The sequence below is a fragment of the Malus sylvestris genome, chromosome 9, assembly GCF_916048215.2.
Source record: "Malus sylvestris chromosome 9, drMalSylv7.2, whole genome shotgun sequence".
Lineage (NCBI taxonomy): Eukaryota > Viridiplantae > Streptophyta > Magnoliopsida > Rosales > Rosaceae > Malus > Malus sylvestris.
This window is the reverse complement of record NC_062268.1, coordinates 13,117,498-13,134,583: the sequence shown is the minus strand read 5'-3', so window position 1 is coordinate 13,134,583 and position 17,086 is coordinate 13,117,498. Positions and strand designations below refer to the sequence as shown.

At 39.5% G+C, this 17,086-nt stretch overlaps 2 protein-coding genes across 5 annotated transcripts; both read right to left on the bottom strand.

Moving 5' to 3' along the window:
- Positions 1-2,440: 2,440 nt before the first annotated feature.
- LOC126582704 (uncharacterized) lies at positions 2,441-3,124 on the bottom strand. The gene has a single exon (XM_050246876.1). The coding sequence runs from the start codon at positions 3,044-3,046 to the stop codon at positions 2,615-2,617; it is 432 nt and encodes a 143-aa protein (XP_050102833.1). The 5' UTR covers positions 3,047-3,124; the 3' UTR covers positions 2,441-2,614.
- A 9,419-nt stretch (positions 3,125-12,543) lies between these two features.
- Positions 12,544-16,811, bottom strand: LOC126582791 (uncharacterized). 4 transcript variants are annotated; one of them, XM_050246988.1, is made up of 4 exons: positions 16,672-16,811; positions 16,296-16,460; positions 15,742-15,947; positions 12,544-12,738 (listed from the first exon to the last, which is right to left on the bottom strand). In XM_050246988.1, the coding sequence occupies exons 1-3, from the start codon at positions 16,717-16,719 to the stop codon at positions 15,747-15,749; spliced, it is 414 nt and encodes a 137-aa protein (XP_050102945.1). In that variant the 5' UTR covers positions 16,720-16,811; the 3' UTR covers positions 12,544-12,738; positions 15,742-15,746. The 4 variants fall into 4 exon arrangements, with proteins under 4 accessions (XP_050102945.1, XP_050102946.1, XP_050102944.1 ...); XM_050246989.1 differs by lacking the exon at positions 12,544-12,738 and adding an exon at positions 15,073-15,576; XM_050246987.1 differs by lacking the exon at positions 12,544-12,738 and adding an exon at positions 15,073-15,464.
- Positions 16,812-17,086: the final 275 nt, after the last annotated feature.

Genomic DNA, 17,086 nt, shown 5'->3' with positions numbered 1-17,086 from the left:
CCAACATTGCTTTCGACAGTGAAGTGGGGGGTATAAATATCTCACTACTCCTCCACTGTGTCCTATGATGATAGACGTCATACCCGTGGTGTGTGTATGTGCCGTATGATAACCCACTAGATAAGCACTGAAAATATTTCTCAAAATCTCATAATTCATGATAACTCATATTTGAAAACCGTAATATAAGTTATATTCATAATCCATAGAGTTTCATATAGGAAAATCTAATAATTTGTAACCTTTCATAAAACATATGTGTGATAAATCATAACTATCTCATAAACCGTAAATATAGAAATCTGGAAAACACTATATAAAACATATTCAAATCATGAAGTGTGAAATTCATGCTAGGCTAATATTTTATAAAAATATGTAAGTTTAGAAGGGGTTTACTCACAAGTATTTCATTGCCCGAGAGCCATTCGAACTAGCGAGGATGGTGTCACTTCCTACTGATGCACCTAACCACATAGAGAGGCCATTTAGTAAAACTCTATTAAAACGATCGAGTTTCAGAAAACAGACAGCGGATTTGGATTCGACATGTCGAAAAACCTAAGGAGGGACCTATGGGCTAGTTGGGTCGCTGGAAAAGTTGCCAGCGCCCCCGTGGCACAGTACATCTGACCATAGCAGTCCTTCACATGCAGACCCACGCGCCAACCATAGAACCTGGTTTCAGACTTGGGTTGGGTCGGATCGGGGTCAGATACGGCTTAGGTGACTGGGTTGGGCTGGATAGTTAGGGTTGGGCCTAGGTTATAGGGTTAATGGGTTATTGAGTTGGGTTAGATCCAGTTAAGGCTGGTTAGGCCTGGTACATGGCCCAAGATTTAGGCCGGTTATTTGGTTTGGCCCAGCAGTTGGGCTGGGCCACATCCAATTGGGTTGGGTTGACAACATGGATCGAGTTTTAGTTCACAGGTCGGATCGACCCGGATAGTTTCACGGGTTATCGGACCCAACGAAGAAGAAGGCCGGATTTCGGCTAGGAATTTCTCGAGGTCTGATTTAGGGTCAAATCTCAACCATTTCCAGTGATTTAAAAACCAAAGTGAAGCTAAGGAGACAGTGCTCGATAGCCGTCGGGTTCCTCGCCGAAAATTAGAAAACGAAGGACATATACTAACAGGGTTAAAAACCTCGATCTTCAACCCAAAAACCACCCATATAACTAGAGAATATCACAAAAAACTGAAGAAATTCCTATTCAGTCAAGCTCACCTTGATTTTTGGGTTCTAAGTTAATTCGCCGGAGAAAATGGCAATTCTGCCACGTTAGCATTGCTGCAGAGTTGATCGTGACGGGAAAGGGAGAGGAAACGGAATGGGTCTATTAGAGTGAGAGAGCTGAGAGAAATGATATGGTGTCACCGAGCAAGGCTGTGATAGTGGCCAGAGTAGGTGACTCAGGGAGGCGGTTGCAGAGATGAAGGATGTGAGAGAAAGAGAAAGAGCTCGAGAGAGGAGAGAGGTCTGGGAGAGAAATGAGAGGGAGAGAGTTCCAGAAGATTGGGGAAGGAACTGCCACATGTTAGCTCGGGGGTGGTCCAAGGTTGAAAATATATCTACTTGTAAAATTACCAAAATGCCCTTATCGTTCCGAATCCAGTAAAATCTTCATTTTAGCTCCAAATTCAATTCATCTCGCACCCACGAGTTCCCAAGGAAGCGGGTCTTACGTGACACGATAAGGCGGTCAATAAAAGTCAACGTTCTAGCCTCGAAGTGCATTTTTCGTAATTTCACATTTTAAAATTATAAAAACCGTAATAATTTGGGACGGGTTATTACATCAGGCATCACTTGAGCTACAAAATATGGGAAGATTAAAATTTTCAAATTTGGAAGGTGAGGGATGGGTAACTCTACAGTTTTGGTAATGTGAAGCCACACAATCTTAAATTTCCATTGGAAGACGACATAGGAAATTTATGCGAAATTTTCCCATTGATGGCAGCACAGTTGTCCTTGGGCAAAAGGAAGAAGAAAGGATTTAAGTTAAGACTCTCCCGTATCATTCATCCTGTGAACAATACGTAATGGGTAGGAGATATGAAAGGGGAACCCATAAGTTCTGATTCTTTAGATGTTCCCACTATTCATAAGATATGTTCTAGCTAATGGCAGTGAGATCACACTTGGTAGCCACTTGACAACAAGGTTCTCACATAAATATTGACTATCCAATTTTCATTTTTTTTCTCGAGAAACATTAAATTCGGAATTTATACTGTGAAATTGTCATTTTTCCACCTTAACTTGAAAGAGAGACTTATAACTTAGTTGGTTAAGAGCATTCATCTTTGTAACCAATGTCAGGAGTTATTACCCCCTCCCCCACTATCGTGTGTATCACCTATCCAAACAAAAAACTTAGAGAAAGAGAGAGAGAGTTACTTTTTAATGAGACCATAAGCTGGTTATTCTCTTCGTTAATGAGATCCCTCATACAAATCACAATCCTGAAGGTTGAACCCTACAAAACCTACCAACTTAAATGGCACCCAATGTAAACTAAAGAAGAACTCTGCACGTCTATGCCTAATCGAAACCAAGATCTACTTATTTCCTGTAAAAATTATCATCTCAACCGCCTACTTGGTTACTACTGCTTTGATCCAGCTGGTTTAGGAGCAGCAGCAGCACAGCTTCTCTTGAGGAATGCTGGAATGGAAGGAAACAGCGGGAACAACTTCCGCAAGCAAGTCTCATCAACTTCGATGAATGCCTTGCAACAAGCAGGGCCTAGTGCAAATTTACCAGTCAAGATTGTGGTATAAATTTCTGATGCACACCCTGGAATGTTCTGAAGTGAAGACCAGCACTTTGCTACCTCACTCGGGGTTCCCAGCGGAGACGGCCCTGGAATCCCCGGAGGGAATAGGCCGGGAATGCCGGGTGGCAGCAGGCTTGGGGTCCCTGGCGGGAATAGGCTTGGGATGGTCAGGAAGGGCGGTGGTGGCGCATCCGCCAGCCCGGTTGCTGCACATGTTGCCAATAGGAGTAGTGAAAGTAGTGCTTGAGCTTGTCTAGACATGGCTATTGGGAAGCTTGGAACTTCTCTTTTGTGCTATCCCAGAAAAAGGTTTTGGCAGATTGGACGTGCTGATGTTGGAGAAGAAAGACGGTAAGGATTTATATAGAAATTTTGATGCTCGGGGAGTAGGTTACAAATGGAATTAAATCTTCTATGTTTTGATGAGCATTAGTACGGTAGCAAAACGTTACAACTGTTGGGCAGGTTCTGAAATTTATGTCATTCATTCTTTCCTACTAAATTACCAGTAAATGCTCTTAAGCTTGTCTCATTTGTACCAATATGGTTTAGTATTAATACATAGATATATACACGTTATAACATAAGTTAGTTGGTAACACTATACGACAATGTGATTGTCACATAAAAAACTTTCTCGTGGTTCCTATGAAAGTCCTGAACTTTCTAATGGATGGGTTCCATATGCAAATAGGACTATTTTTAATCTCAATCTGATAAACAAATCAAACCAGTACTTGAACCATATACCTTAAAATGTTGTCTTCCTACGGGATGTCTTAACTCCACGCGCTTATAAATGTTGTGTTCCTAAGGGATGTCTTAACTCCGCGCGCTTCTAAAATGTTGTGTTCCTAAGGGATGTCTTTACTCCGCGCACTGCTCATATGTTTCATAAGCAAAAAGAGAGTGATGACAAAACAAAGGGTTAGCTGAGTAGTGATGGGCAATTACATAAAAAATAGATTAGTAGAATATTGGTAATCCTTTTGTTAGATATTTGACATATTATATTAATTTGAGCGGAATGTTAATTTATCACGACAAATTAAAAAAAGAGTTGTATATTTTTTTACTCCGGATGCACCAAACTCCGAATGTTAATAACTTAATATATAATCTCCTTTCTCTAGTTTTATTATGATCAAATTCACACCATAAATAGTAACTTAATTTCCTTATGATTTTCTCTTGAGGATGACATCCACACTGTGTAAGAAAGAAATCTTAGCATCCTAGTGCTTGTGCTACCCACCTCCTTCCTTCATTCGGTTTGTGTGCATATGCAAGTCATGGAGTGATTCGATTAACACTTGGAGCTTTATTACGATGCATAAGATTAGGAATGTCACAAATTAAACATGTTTATGTCTGTCTACTTTGCCTCAACAACTAAATGAAACAACTACAACCACGACCCATGGTGTTAAACATGCAACGGGCGTTGCCAATCATTAAACCGGAGGGTTGCTGCATATAAACTTCCTCACTCAAAGAAACATGTAGAAACACATTTTGAACATCAAGTTGATTAATAGGCCAATTAAAATGGGTATCAACTAATTAATTATGGGTTATTTGGCTCTGGTCCCTAATCAATCTAGTTGTTAGAATGAAACCTTATTTGTTTAAATAGTTTGATCAAGGCCCCTAACATCATTTAAGGGATTTAACTCATGCATTTATGCATTCAATATCCCACAAATTATGAAATTTAAACAAATCCAAAATAGTATTGTTACAAATATAACAATTACTTAAAATCAATAATAGAGTAATTTGCTATTCACATAGTTCTAGCAAAAAAAAAATGTACCTACGTAATTATTAATATAGTGCAAATAAACACATATAATTAGCATGGGTATGTTCATAAAAAAAAATGTCACAGCCCGTCCCGGGATTTTATATTTGGGGACGTGAAATGACGGATTTACCCTTAGCGGGTATTAAGGTATGTGTGTGTGACGTTATTTGGGTTAACTTTATATAAGTTTTGGATTAAAATTATTGGTTTGTAAAATATTGTGTGGTTAGGGATTAAATGGATGGTGAGGATTTGGTGTTGGACCACCTACACGATTCTCTCTTCCCCGTATCACTCTCTCTCTCTTCCCTCACGATTCTCTCACTCTCTCTCACCCATAAGCGTACGGACATCACCAAATTCCTCCAAAACTCCGTGGATCGAAGCAAACAAGGTAAGATTCTTCATCCTTGTGATGTTCTGAGTTGATTGGTACTAATTTTAGGAAGTGAAACCCTCGGAATCGTCGTGAAACCTTAACCCCGAAAATGTGCACTGTTCATGCACACGTGAAATGTTGCATTTCAGGGAATTCTAAGCTTATAGTGAGCTTAGTGAGGTCCCAAGGAAGCTCGGAGTGCTTCGTTTGAAGGTTTTGGACGTCGGGATCACTAGGTTCGAGTTTGGCCGGTTTTTCTTGGATTTTCCCGGTGAGATTTAGTTGTTTTTAGAGCTTTAAAGTAGTATATCGTGAATCTACATGTTTGGAGCTTCATTTTGATATAAAATACGAAGAAATTGGTTGAGAAACGAAAGAGAACAAGCAAATTCAAAACTCGCCGGAAACCGGCCGCCGGAAAAACCAATCCGGCGACTGGCTGAGGAAGACGATGCGCGTGGGGGCGCGTGGCAAGCCTAAAAATTTTTCTAAAAATTCCTCGACGTCCGTGACGTCGAGTAGGTCGATGTGGTATATTCATATACCCAAATTGAGCATCGTATGAGAAGTTATTTCAAATTGTTGGTTATGTGTTTAAATTAATGTTTTTATAGTTGTTTCGCATATAGGTGACACCTATCCCGAGGACGAGCGCATCCAGGGACGTCATGGGGGTTACGACCCATCGACTTATTAGTGAATGGGCAGTTTTGTTTTCGTATTACCTATATACTACTGTTTTTCCCAGAAAATGCATTTATATGAAATTATATTTCTAAAATGCCATGCATGCATATTATGAGTTATGAATTGATAATTGATGCATATATATGTGTGAATTGGTGCCGTGGACGCACATGTGAGTATCAGGTGAGTTTATATGGTTTATATGAATGAATGATGATGTGATTGCGTTGTGAGCTCATAAACTGCACCTTTGGTATTAGTGCTTATAGTATTCACCACACCGCACGCTCGCCTTGGATCCAAGTAGGTGGATGTCGTACAGACCACTCGAGGTGGTTCCGACATGCCAGTCGTACAGACCATTAGAGGGGTTCCGATTGGTGGGTGACTTTAGATTATGTGCACAGATGATTGATGAGAGAAGCACTAGAGCGTATTATTTCACCATCTTAGTCGTACAGACTACTATAGGTAGTTCCGACTTATGTGCAGTGTAGTGCCGTACAGGTCATAGTTGGTGACTCCGGCACGGCCATACAGGTCACAGTTGGTGACTCCGGCTGGATGGGATATTGAGCTATAGAATCAGCCGTACAGGACCACTGTAAGGTCTCCGGTTGATTTATTATTTCACCTGAGTTATATTGATGCATTCATATTATATTTTGGCATGGCATGGCATATTCTTTCTGAGATGTTATGTTGATAGATGGTGAGCTGAGTTTTGATGATATATGTATATATATGTTTATATACTATTTTTTTCTGGGAAAGTATACAGGTTTTACGGTGAAGGGTTAGAAATGTTTTAAATGAAATGTTTTGGAAAATCTTTGGTTTTACTGACCCACTCACCTTTGTTTTGCGCCCCTCCAGGTTCTAGTTAGCAGTTGGTGGCTCACGAGGTCTTTTTTCGGCATTCTGACAGACACTCTGCATGTAGGACTCACCTGCGGGTGTTGTACTTTTAATTATGGTCCTACTTGACTGCACTTATACCTACGCTCTGAATTCGTGTGTTTTACTTTATAACTCTCTCTTGTATGCTAGTAGGTTATTCTGCTAGTGGTTGGTTTAAATTCCTTCATATTTCTGTTATCTTGCTTCCGTGTCGCACGTTTGGCTACGTCACGCCCACGTGACGGCTAGCACGCCTTGATTCTCTGGATCGGGGTGTGTCAAAAAATATTGGTACAAATTAAATTAAAAATATGGGTACATATTAAAATTCAAAACTATGGGTACAAATTAAATTGAAAATATGGGTACATATTAAAATTCAAAATTATGGGTACAAATTAAATCTAAAAAGAATATTGGCACAAAATTTAAAAAAAAAAGATACAAATTATAAATAGAAATATATGGAAAAAAAATACTAAAAAGATTATATTTGAAAATGATTAATAATTTTTCATTTTTAAATTGACATACAATGACTTGTAAATAATTTAATATTCAAATAATGACATGATGAAGAAAAGTCAAGGGACCTTGATAAAAAAATGAAAAAGGAATAAGGTTTCAATTAATGAGAAGTGGAAATGAGGGATAGGAACCTAATTTATCCTTAAATTAACCTGACGCTAACATGATTAACAACCGGACTGAACGTCTCACCATAATCTAAACGCTCTAGTTGATGAAAGCCATTAGCCACTAACCAAGCCTTTCCGCTCAATGAACTATCACAACCACGTTTGATTTTGTAAACCTATTTATTAGGAAGAATATTCATGTAGTGTTGAAAAGGAACCAAAATCCATGTACCATTACGTTGTAAAGTGTTGAAATCTTTTGCCATTGCCTTCTGACATTCTGGAAATTTATTAGCTTGACTGAAACATGTGGGCTCAACCAAATCGTTATCAATAGTACGTAGTTATATAGCATACTTACGATTGGATTTTTGAATGCCGGCCTTGGATCTTATAACCATAGAATGAGATGAGTCGCTTACCTCGAGAGTAGATGGAACTTGTAACTAAGGGTGGGCAAACATGTATAGGAACCGCGGGTAGGGGCGGGTAATTCAGGTTCGGGGCAGGTCCAATATTTCTAAACACAAAACGGGGCGGGGCGGGGCGGGTCTTAAAATAGAAGGGAACGGGCCCCCGGCCCGACCCGTTTCTTTTTTTCATCCCTAGTCTTCTCAATCTCTCTTCCCCGACACTTTTCATTTCACTCATACCCAACCCATTTCTTTCCTCATCAGTCATCCCTTGTCTTCTCGATCTCTCTTCCCCAACTTTTTTCATTTCACTCATACCTCGAGACCTCCTCCTAACTCGCTCCCAGCCTCCCATCGTCCCAGCTCCGTACCCCGCCACCATCATCGTCAGACCTCCATCTCTCCTGATTTGTTCTTGTCTTCCTCGCTGCGTTCGCTGCCATCTATATATATATATATATATATATATATATGACGAAGTCAAAGGGACGAAAAAAGTCGAACAACTCGAAACGACGCCTCCTCCGTCTGAATTAGACCAATATTTGCAGCGCACGACTCTGCTCATAGTCCTCTTCAGTTTTAAGGTATTACGTTTTAGGGATTTAGGATTGAAAATTAAATTAGGGTTTTCTAGATTTAGGGATTTTGTTGGGTTCTTGAACCTTGACCTCTGTTATGTTCCAATTTCAAATATATTACTGAATTGAATTTGAATCGACTGTGTTTGAAACTTCTGTTGAATTAAATTGAATTGAGCAGGAGAAGAGGCAGATGTGGGTTGGGCAGCGTCGCATCTCATTGTGGGGTGGTGATTTGGAACTGGGTTTGGTGGGTTTGGATCTATGGTGAGGTGGGCATGGGCGGAGACAGCATTGACTGGCGGTGGTTCGAGCAGTGCTATTAAGTTGCAGAAGAATACGAAGAAGGGGGTGTGGGCATGGGTGGATATCGCAATCTCAATTGAATTTTTTCTGGTTTTGTTTGTGATTAATTGCTTGCATATGATAGTTATTGATGGATCTTGACATGCCCATTTGATTGTTATTGGCAATGCTAGCTTGATTGTATCAAAGTCAAACCGATTGAATTGTATCCCAGAAAAAATAAAATACAAAAAAATCAGCAAAGGAACCGTGGACCCGGCCCGAACAGGCCTGTTTCAACCAGGCCAGGTTAGGTTCAGTTCCTATATTAGAAATGTTGTTCCCGGTCCGGCCCGACCCATTTCTTTTAAGCCCGGGTCCGATCCGGTCCCTTCAAAATTGGGGCCAGCCCGACCCGTGCCCACCCCTACTTGTAACAATACATTCCAAGTTTCCTTTTATTTTAATTTCTTGGAGAAGTAGTTGAATCTAAACTTAATAAAATGATTTCCTCCAGTATTACTTGAGCTACGAGTTTAGGGCTTAGGGTCCCACATGGTATCCTAGCATCCTAAACCCTTTTACTTGGTACCTCGTCCTTGGTACCGCTTAAATAGCACCTGGGGTCCTGGCAGTGGCACCAAATCAAACCATGTTCAATGAGAGATATAGATACAGCTAAATCCTACATTCACCAAAATCACAGCTAATACATTATGGCCTCGTTTGTTTTACATCCTTAGTTAGGATTAGCTAGGATTGAACTAACTAAAAGTAATATCCCATGCTGCCACTTAGTACTACGGTCTAGTAAAATTCCTCTTTACTTGTATATGAGAGGTCTTAGGTTCGATTCTTGTCAAAAGCCAATTTGAATTACATTATTGCTTATGAGGCTAAACTCAACCCCTTAGTGTGGATAATATTGTTTGTTCAAAAAAGAAAAAAGAAAAAAAAAAGACTAACATCCCATGTTTGGTATGGCTATGGACTAAGTTAAATAAGATTAGCCGGGACTCGTGTGGACTCCAGGCCTCATTAAGTCGTCAAAATTAGTCTCACATGAAAGCAAGGGATTACAGTTGAATATCAGAGTGCGCAACAAACAAGATTAACAAGAATAATAGAAATATTATTATACAAACGAGAATGCCAGAACGGCTACAAAAAACCTAAGAGACTACATTGTGAATAACTTATCCTCTAATGAAAAACAAAGCACCCTATTTATAATAAACTAACCCTAATCTCTAACAAAATCTAATTCTAACAGGCTAAGCCCATAAAACCAAACATTCAAATAAACCAAAATACTAATATTTTCCAACACCCCCCGTCAAACTCATGGTGGTACACGACATGAGTTTGCCAACAAGCAGATGTGGATGCAAGCCTCCAAATTCCGATGTCGATGCTAATGCCAATACCAATGCCGATGCCGATGTCGATGTCAACACCAATGCCGATGCCAATGCCAATACTAATACTGATACCAATACCAATACCAACTTCCAAACAAACAAACAAAAAAATCCAACCAAACAGACCATATATATTTCTTTCTGCCCGTGTGGGCCTTCAAACAAAACACCAACGTTTTTTGTCTTTATTCTTTTCTACCTTTTTTTCTTCTTTTCTCCTACGTCCTCTTTTCCTTTCTGTGCAAACAAACGCAAGAACTATAGTGAAAACGCAATCAGGTACCCCATCAAATTGATAGGTGTCACGGTATCCTTGATCACAGACCACCAAAATGTAATCAAAAGCCAACCCTTGACAACCCCAGCAACATTCATAGTCAAAGCAGAGGTCTTTCCCACCAACAGAAACACCGCTAGATTCAACGAAAACGCACGGGTTGCAGAGGGTGCAGATGCAGTGCAAGAAACGATGTGGTGATGCGGTTTAGACTACCAACAACTAATATCGAAATCCAAAAATAAACAAACTAATACGAGCAAACAGAAGCAGATTAAATCCCGAAGGATCAAACCTACTCTGATACCAAGTTGAATATTAAAGTGCGCAACGAACAAGATTAATAAGAATAATAGAAATATTATTAAACAAACGAAAATGCTGGAATGGCTACAAAAAACCTAAGAGACTACATTGTGAATAACTTATCCTCTAATGAAAAATAAATCACCCTATTTATAATAAACTAACCCTAATCTCTAACAAAATCTAATTCTAACAGGCTAAGCCCATAAAACCAAACATTCAAATAAATCAAAATACTAATATTTTCCAACACTAAGAACCTCGCTACGCTGCCTTCTATTACTACGCTGCCTCCTTCGCGTGAACTGGTGAGAGCGAGTTGTTGTTCTTCATCAAAGCTATCCATCATCGAGTGAGCTTTATCAAGAACAAATCACCACTCTCTGCCGGATTGATATGGGAATTGAAGGAATTTTTCTATTCTTTTTAACTTTGTTTAGGGTTCTTTCTTGAGGAATTTTTTGCAAGTTTTCGTGTCGCTGGCAAGGCTGTGAGGCCAATAAAGCTGCTCATGCACTTGTAATTGATATTATTGGATGAGTGAGACTCAAATAAAAAAAATACAGACCTAATCTCTTGGCAACGAAAAAAATATACATGATTCAACAGTAACATAATAACGGATAAAACAATCTTCTGCAACAAACTTACAATAACTACAATATACAATAGCTAGCTACAATATTCATAATCGGCAACATACTTGTAATAGCTAGCTACAATATTATCTTTCAAAAGTAGACCCCCATTGATGTATATTTAAACTAACTTAAATAATAGATTCATTTAAACCAAATTAAACTCGCAAGCGCACAAATCAATTGTAATAATATATGCAAATACGAGGTCGATTCCATAGGGATTGCTTTAGCACCTATTCAACTGATTAATCACGCTAGACTTAATTAACCAAACAAATGATATAATGAATTAAATAATTGATTAAGACTAAAAGTAACAAGAAAAAGAAAGGATAATTAATTAAAATAAACACACACGACACAAGGAAGCCTAAGGTTATGAATTCACCCATAACAATCCTATTTACTTTTCCTAGAGCCAACTACTATCCAATTATCATGCCAATGTTAAAGGTTGTTCTTTCTAAGGTATGAATTAATCCGTGATCAGGCATCAACTCTTGTATCTCTACATGATATTCTATCCTATTGGTTAGGCATAGAAGAATCATGTCAACCAAGTAGGACTAGCTTGATATTGGTCATCCTCACTAATTTGTCTATTCTTAATCTTAATTCCAATAAACCTAATTGATTGGTTATCCTCATAGATTTATCTAAATATCTGGATGCAAATTTCCTAAGGTGATCAGTCATTAGAAATCTAAATCTAGAATAAAATACGCACAAAGATTAAGAATATAACATGGCATATAATCAGATAATAATTAACAAAGTACTTCGCAAATATTCATGTCATGGCTTCATCATAAACCTTAGAAACTAACTTAATTACACAAAAATAAAAATAAAAGAAAGATAAAACCCATAATCCATGGCAAAGCTAAGCTCTTCTTCGCAAATGGCAGAGATGGTGAATGGTGCAGTGGTGTGAGTGATATGGGTGAATATGTAGAGAAAGCTTAGGACGCCTTATTTATTCTAGAAAAACCTAAAAAGTCGGGGAGAAACTCTCCTAAAATAAAACAAACTCCTAAAAACTTAATGATACAAACTAGGAAAGAATCATTTTTGGCTTGGGAAACATATCATCTAACTTGTATGCCAGTTTTGGGGTCTATTTATCTACTAGAAAATTATGTTAAAATATGAGAAACATAGCTTTATGTCTTATCTTTCCAAGCATATATCACACACCACTAGGAAAAATCAGGAGAGGCTCCAAATCTTCATTCTCCCATAGCTGCACAATTTCGACAGAAAAACAACTCCTGCAGGATTGATTTGTAAAACTGGAATGAATGGCTACATGGATGACACGCTCCGATCCCGATGTCCATGGGACATCAGAATGGTCACGTGCTGGCCGACACCCGAGGGTGACGAAAGCCATTTATTGAATGCAAACGCTGAGAACAAGAAATAAATAAGACTTATAAATTTAAATATAATTAATATGCGAATGAGGAACGTGTTCAGAGCATACAACTAACTAAAACACTAAAAGAGACAATATAAAATTGAATGAATGAAAGGAATGAGTCCTACACCGAGAGGACTCGAAGATGTCGATGCGAAAGTGCCTTGACGCCGGGATTGTACGCCTCGATTCTAAGTCCTGAGGGGGTGCAAAACAAACATGAGTGGACCAAGTTGATATATAAATATAATAAAACAGTTATCAACATACTAACCCCCAAAGTTTTATGGAAATTCAATAGTCTAATATGTAATAGGTTTTCCGAAAACCCTAGCATGCCATAAAATATTTCATAAAACGTATCTCGTATATAGTGTACTAGCTAGTGGTATCAATATCAGTATCATACTGCCGAAGCCACCAACCTACACCCGGCCGAAGCCAATATAAGTATCTTTCGGCCGAAGCCACCAATCTACACCTGGCCGAAGCCAATATAAGTATCATCACCCGTAGGCAGAACAGTGACCACTAGATACGCACAAAAACATTGAATATAATCTTTCCAAACATAGGTACATATATCTCAAAAACATCTCCATAGTATAAAGTCATCCATCATCTATACTATAAAGAAGTGTGTAAAAACATGTTCTACATAGTATATCGTCATCCATCAGATATCCTACAAAGAACATGGGTTCGCTAGAAAATATAGTATTCCAAAATATTCTAAGTAAGCATAATATCTCATAAAACATAATCAATAAATCATGTTTTTCATGTATACATTTCTACTATTAAAGCATGCATTTGAGAAGGGGTCCACTCATAGATACTTAGTTGTCGAAGAGTCACGCAACTAGCAAAGACGGAAACGCCACAAATAATTGCATCTAAGCACAGAAAGGGTCCAATTAATAAAACTCTATTAAAACGATTGAATTTGGAAAAACGAACATCATAAATGTGTCCAGGACGTCGAAATTAGCCTAGGAGGGGTCCTGGACAAAAACCCGAAAAAGTCAACAAAAGTCAACATTGATCGTTAACCGATTAAAGTCAAAGTCAACGTTGACCGCTGACCGGGTCAAAGTCAACGGATCCGGGTCGAACATCGGGTCAGGTCAACCTGGGTCAAATCGGGTCTGGGCTTGGTTCAGGTTCCTAGGCTTGGGCATCTAGGCTTAGGCATGGGTTCTAAGGCCCAAGGGTTTTGGGTTTTGGGTCAATGGGCCGAAGGCCTGGGTTCTCACGGCTCAAGGCCTAGGGTCCTAGGGTTCTAAAAGGGTTGGGGGCCTAGGTTGCACATGCAAGCTTGGGCTTGGAAGCCCGGCCCAGGGTTTAAGGTTTTAAGGGTGTACAAGCCTAAGGCCTTAAAGGAAATGGCCTTAAGGCCTTTGAGTTTTAGAATTAAATAATTAAAATTAATTAATTAAATTAAATGATTGGGTTGGGTTTTAAACGAGCCAAAGGCCCAAGTTCTATACACGGCCCAAAGGGGCCTAGTTTGACTGGGTTTTGGGTGAGCTGGCCTAATGGCCTGGTTTCGACAGGGAAGAGGATGTAGGAGCTTCCCCAGCGCCGGTCGACGACAAAACGCAGATCTACCTTCCGATCTACCTACGAACATGAAGATATAAGAGAAGGGAAGAGGTTTTGTACCTGAAATCCAACGGAAAATGGACGGGGTGGTTGGAATCTCATGCAAAAGGCACGGGGCTTGCCGAAGAGATTTGGGTGCCTCTGGGTGTCCCGGAGCTTGCAGAGACGAGGGGGAGTGAGAGAGAGTCCACGAAGATGGTGGTGGTGATGCGTCGACGACGAGGTGGAGGTGTGGGTGTGCGTGGGTGTGATCGGGAAAGGGAGTGAGAAGGAGAGTGAGAGAGAGAGTGAGAGTTGAGAGTTGAGAGGTGAAAGTTGAGAGTGAGAGATCCCAGAGAGACTCGAGAAAGAAGAAAGATATAAGGTGAGTTAGTGGCCTGCCATGTGGCAACGTGGGGGAGAAAGAAAATCTAGATGGAGGGTCCATATTAGATTAGGATAAGGGACCTAATTGCAAATTTCAATAACTTTTAGGGGAAACATAAAATTACAAACTAAATTTGGGGAGGGGTTTTACAAAGGAAAATTATGAAATTCGGACATAACGATCTTCAGCCTCTTAGATATCTTTTCCAATTGGCCTTGCACCAAAACTCCTTCAGAAAGTCTAGTTATCACCCAAAACGTTCTAAGTGTAAAGATTGGCTGAAATTAAGGAAAGTAATAAGGCTCTTTTATAATCAATTCCTTAATAAAACTTAGGGATAATTAACATGAAAATGTGATAAATAATGCACCTATCACACGTGATTCATAAAAAGTTAGTTAACCTTAGCCAAAATATTTTAGAGCACAAGACTAAATTGGAAGCCACAACCTAAGATTGTACGATTAACAAAATACAATATGTTGATGCACAAAACCGAAGGTCTTGGAACAACGTAAATCCGACCGTGAATCTGCAAGTAATGTAAATAACACAAGATGTATCGTGGTTCACCCCAAGGTTTGGGCTACGTCCATACTGATTATTGTATTTCTCTGAGAGGTGAGGGAGAGAACCTATGAAAATGAGAGGGGATGTGAGATGGGTGGGAAGGCTTAAGAAATGGCCTCCTCCTATTGTGAGGGTGATGAGTCCTTTTATAGAATAAGGGTTCCTCACTTATTACATATTTGCCCATTCCTTTATTACATAATTACATTTAAGTCCTCCAAGTATTTATACGAGATCTAAATACGGATGCCCTAAGTATGGTATAAACACAATCCATATCAAAAGACACCATATTATATAGTCCTGCGCTTGCTTTGTCCCTTAGAAGCTTTTGGACGAACAGTTCGGCATCTAATGACTTGAACACTCCCGCACCACTGAACTTACAACACAGGAAACAACTTTCAAGAAAAATATCCAAACCATGTAGAAGGCAAAACATTAGGACATCCAATTACATCTCGAAGTTGAATCTTTACGTAATCGGAAGCAGTCTGTAGGCAATCCATAAGATTCAACTTAGGGATAGTGGGCAATTTTCGAAATGGTTACGTAGGATTGAACTTCGTCGAACAAAATGTGATCAAAGGAGCAAGGGGGTGGAAGTTAGATATATCATGCTGTTCATATTCATATAAAAGAGAAGGGGCAGTACATACCAAAACTAGCGGAATGGGGGAAAGTTGTTGTTGCTGCCGCTGGATTCAGCTCCTGGGTTTCTCTGCAACGCCTCAACACTCAGCTCCAGTCTTCTGGTCTCCAGCCGCAGTAACCGCAGTCGCTCTGCACCCTCCACCTCTAGTTGCTGCAGTCGCTCTTCGCTCTCTCGACGGCGCTGCCTTGTCTCCTCTTGCATTTGAACTATCTTGTGTTTGAGAAACCAGATTACCAAATCAGAACACAATACATACAACATCATAACAAGATTCACTATGTTCTTCTACAGTTGATACATAAACACCGGAGAATACGCATAAGCAAATGCAGACACCGAGCATTTAAACAAAAACTGGATTCAAAGAAAACCCAATTAGGGCATTTAAACAATTATTTACACAGAAAACCATAACCAACTATTCACACAGAGTATTGAAGAATCAAATCTATAACATACGAAATGAAACGCGTAGAAATCAAGCCAAAAGCAAAACTTTAAGTTGAATTCGAGACTCACAAATGATAACATAACAATTAAACAAATCTGAAATCTTACGCGCTCCTGAGTAGCCTGGGCCTCCAGCCGGGAAGCCTGAGCCTCCTGCCGGGCAACCCGCATCACCTCCCTCAACCTCTCTTGACACAATAGCAAATTGGCAGTATGAATATGGCTTTGTATGGCATACGACGACGGAATGCCATTGAAGACAAAGATATGTCCCTGCATATCAGACATTTTATTTAATTAGAACAAACTCATTAATCACCCATTAATAAATCTGGGAAGAGCTGTTTGATCGGGATCATTCTCCGGCGGGGAAGAGCCGGCGAGGAAATAAAAAGGTGGGCAGCCAGCCGTTTTGAAGATTTGGGAAGAGAAAGTAAAGTAGAAATGTGTTTGGGAGAAGAGAGTGTAGTAGAAATGCGGGTACCTGATACGTAACTATGCAACCACCTGGGAAGATCGTAATTGAAGCCATTCACTTTTACCCTGTTTGGCTACTGATTGAGATTGAATTGAAGGGGAATTCAAGAGACGATGGAATTCGCAGCCTTATGGGGGAAGGGAGCATTTTTGCTGATCATACTAAATGGTGTATACCATCCTATTAATTACCTTTAAATGAGTTTGAATTTTGAGATTCGTGTAGTGGATAAGTATAAATCTCAAAATTTAAACTCATCTAACGGTGATGAATAAGGTAGTGTGCATGCACCACACTAAATGATGATGAACAAAAATACACTCTTCGGGACGAGGCGTTGTTGATAAATAGGGACATTGGGAAGCAGGAGATGGTTGGGGATGGAGTAAAAGCACTCTTTAAAATATTACTATAGTTGAAA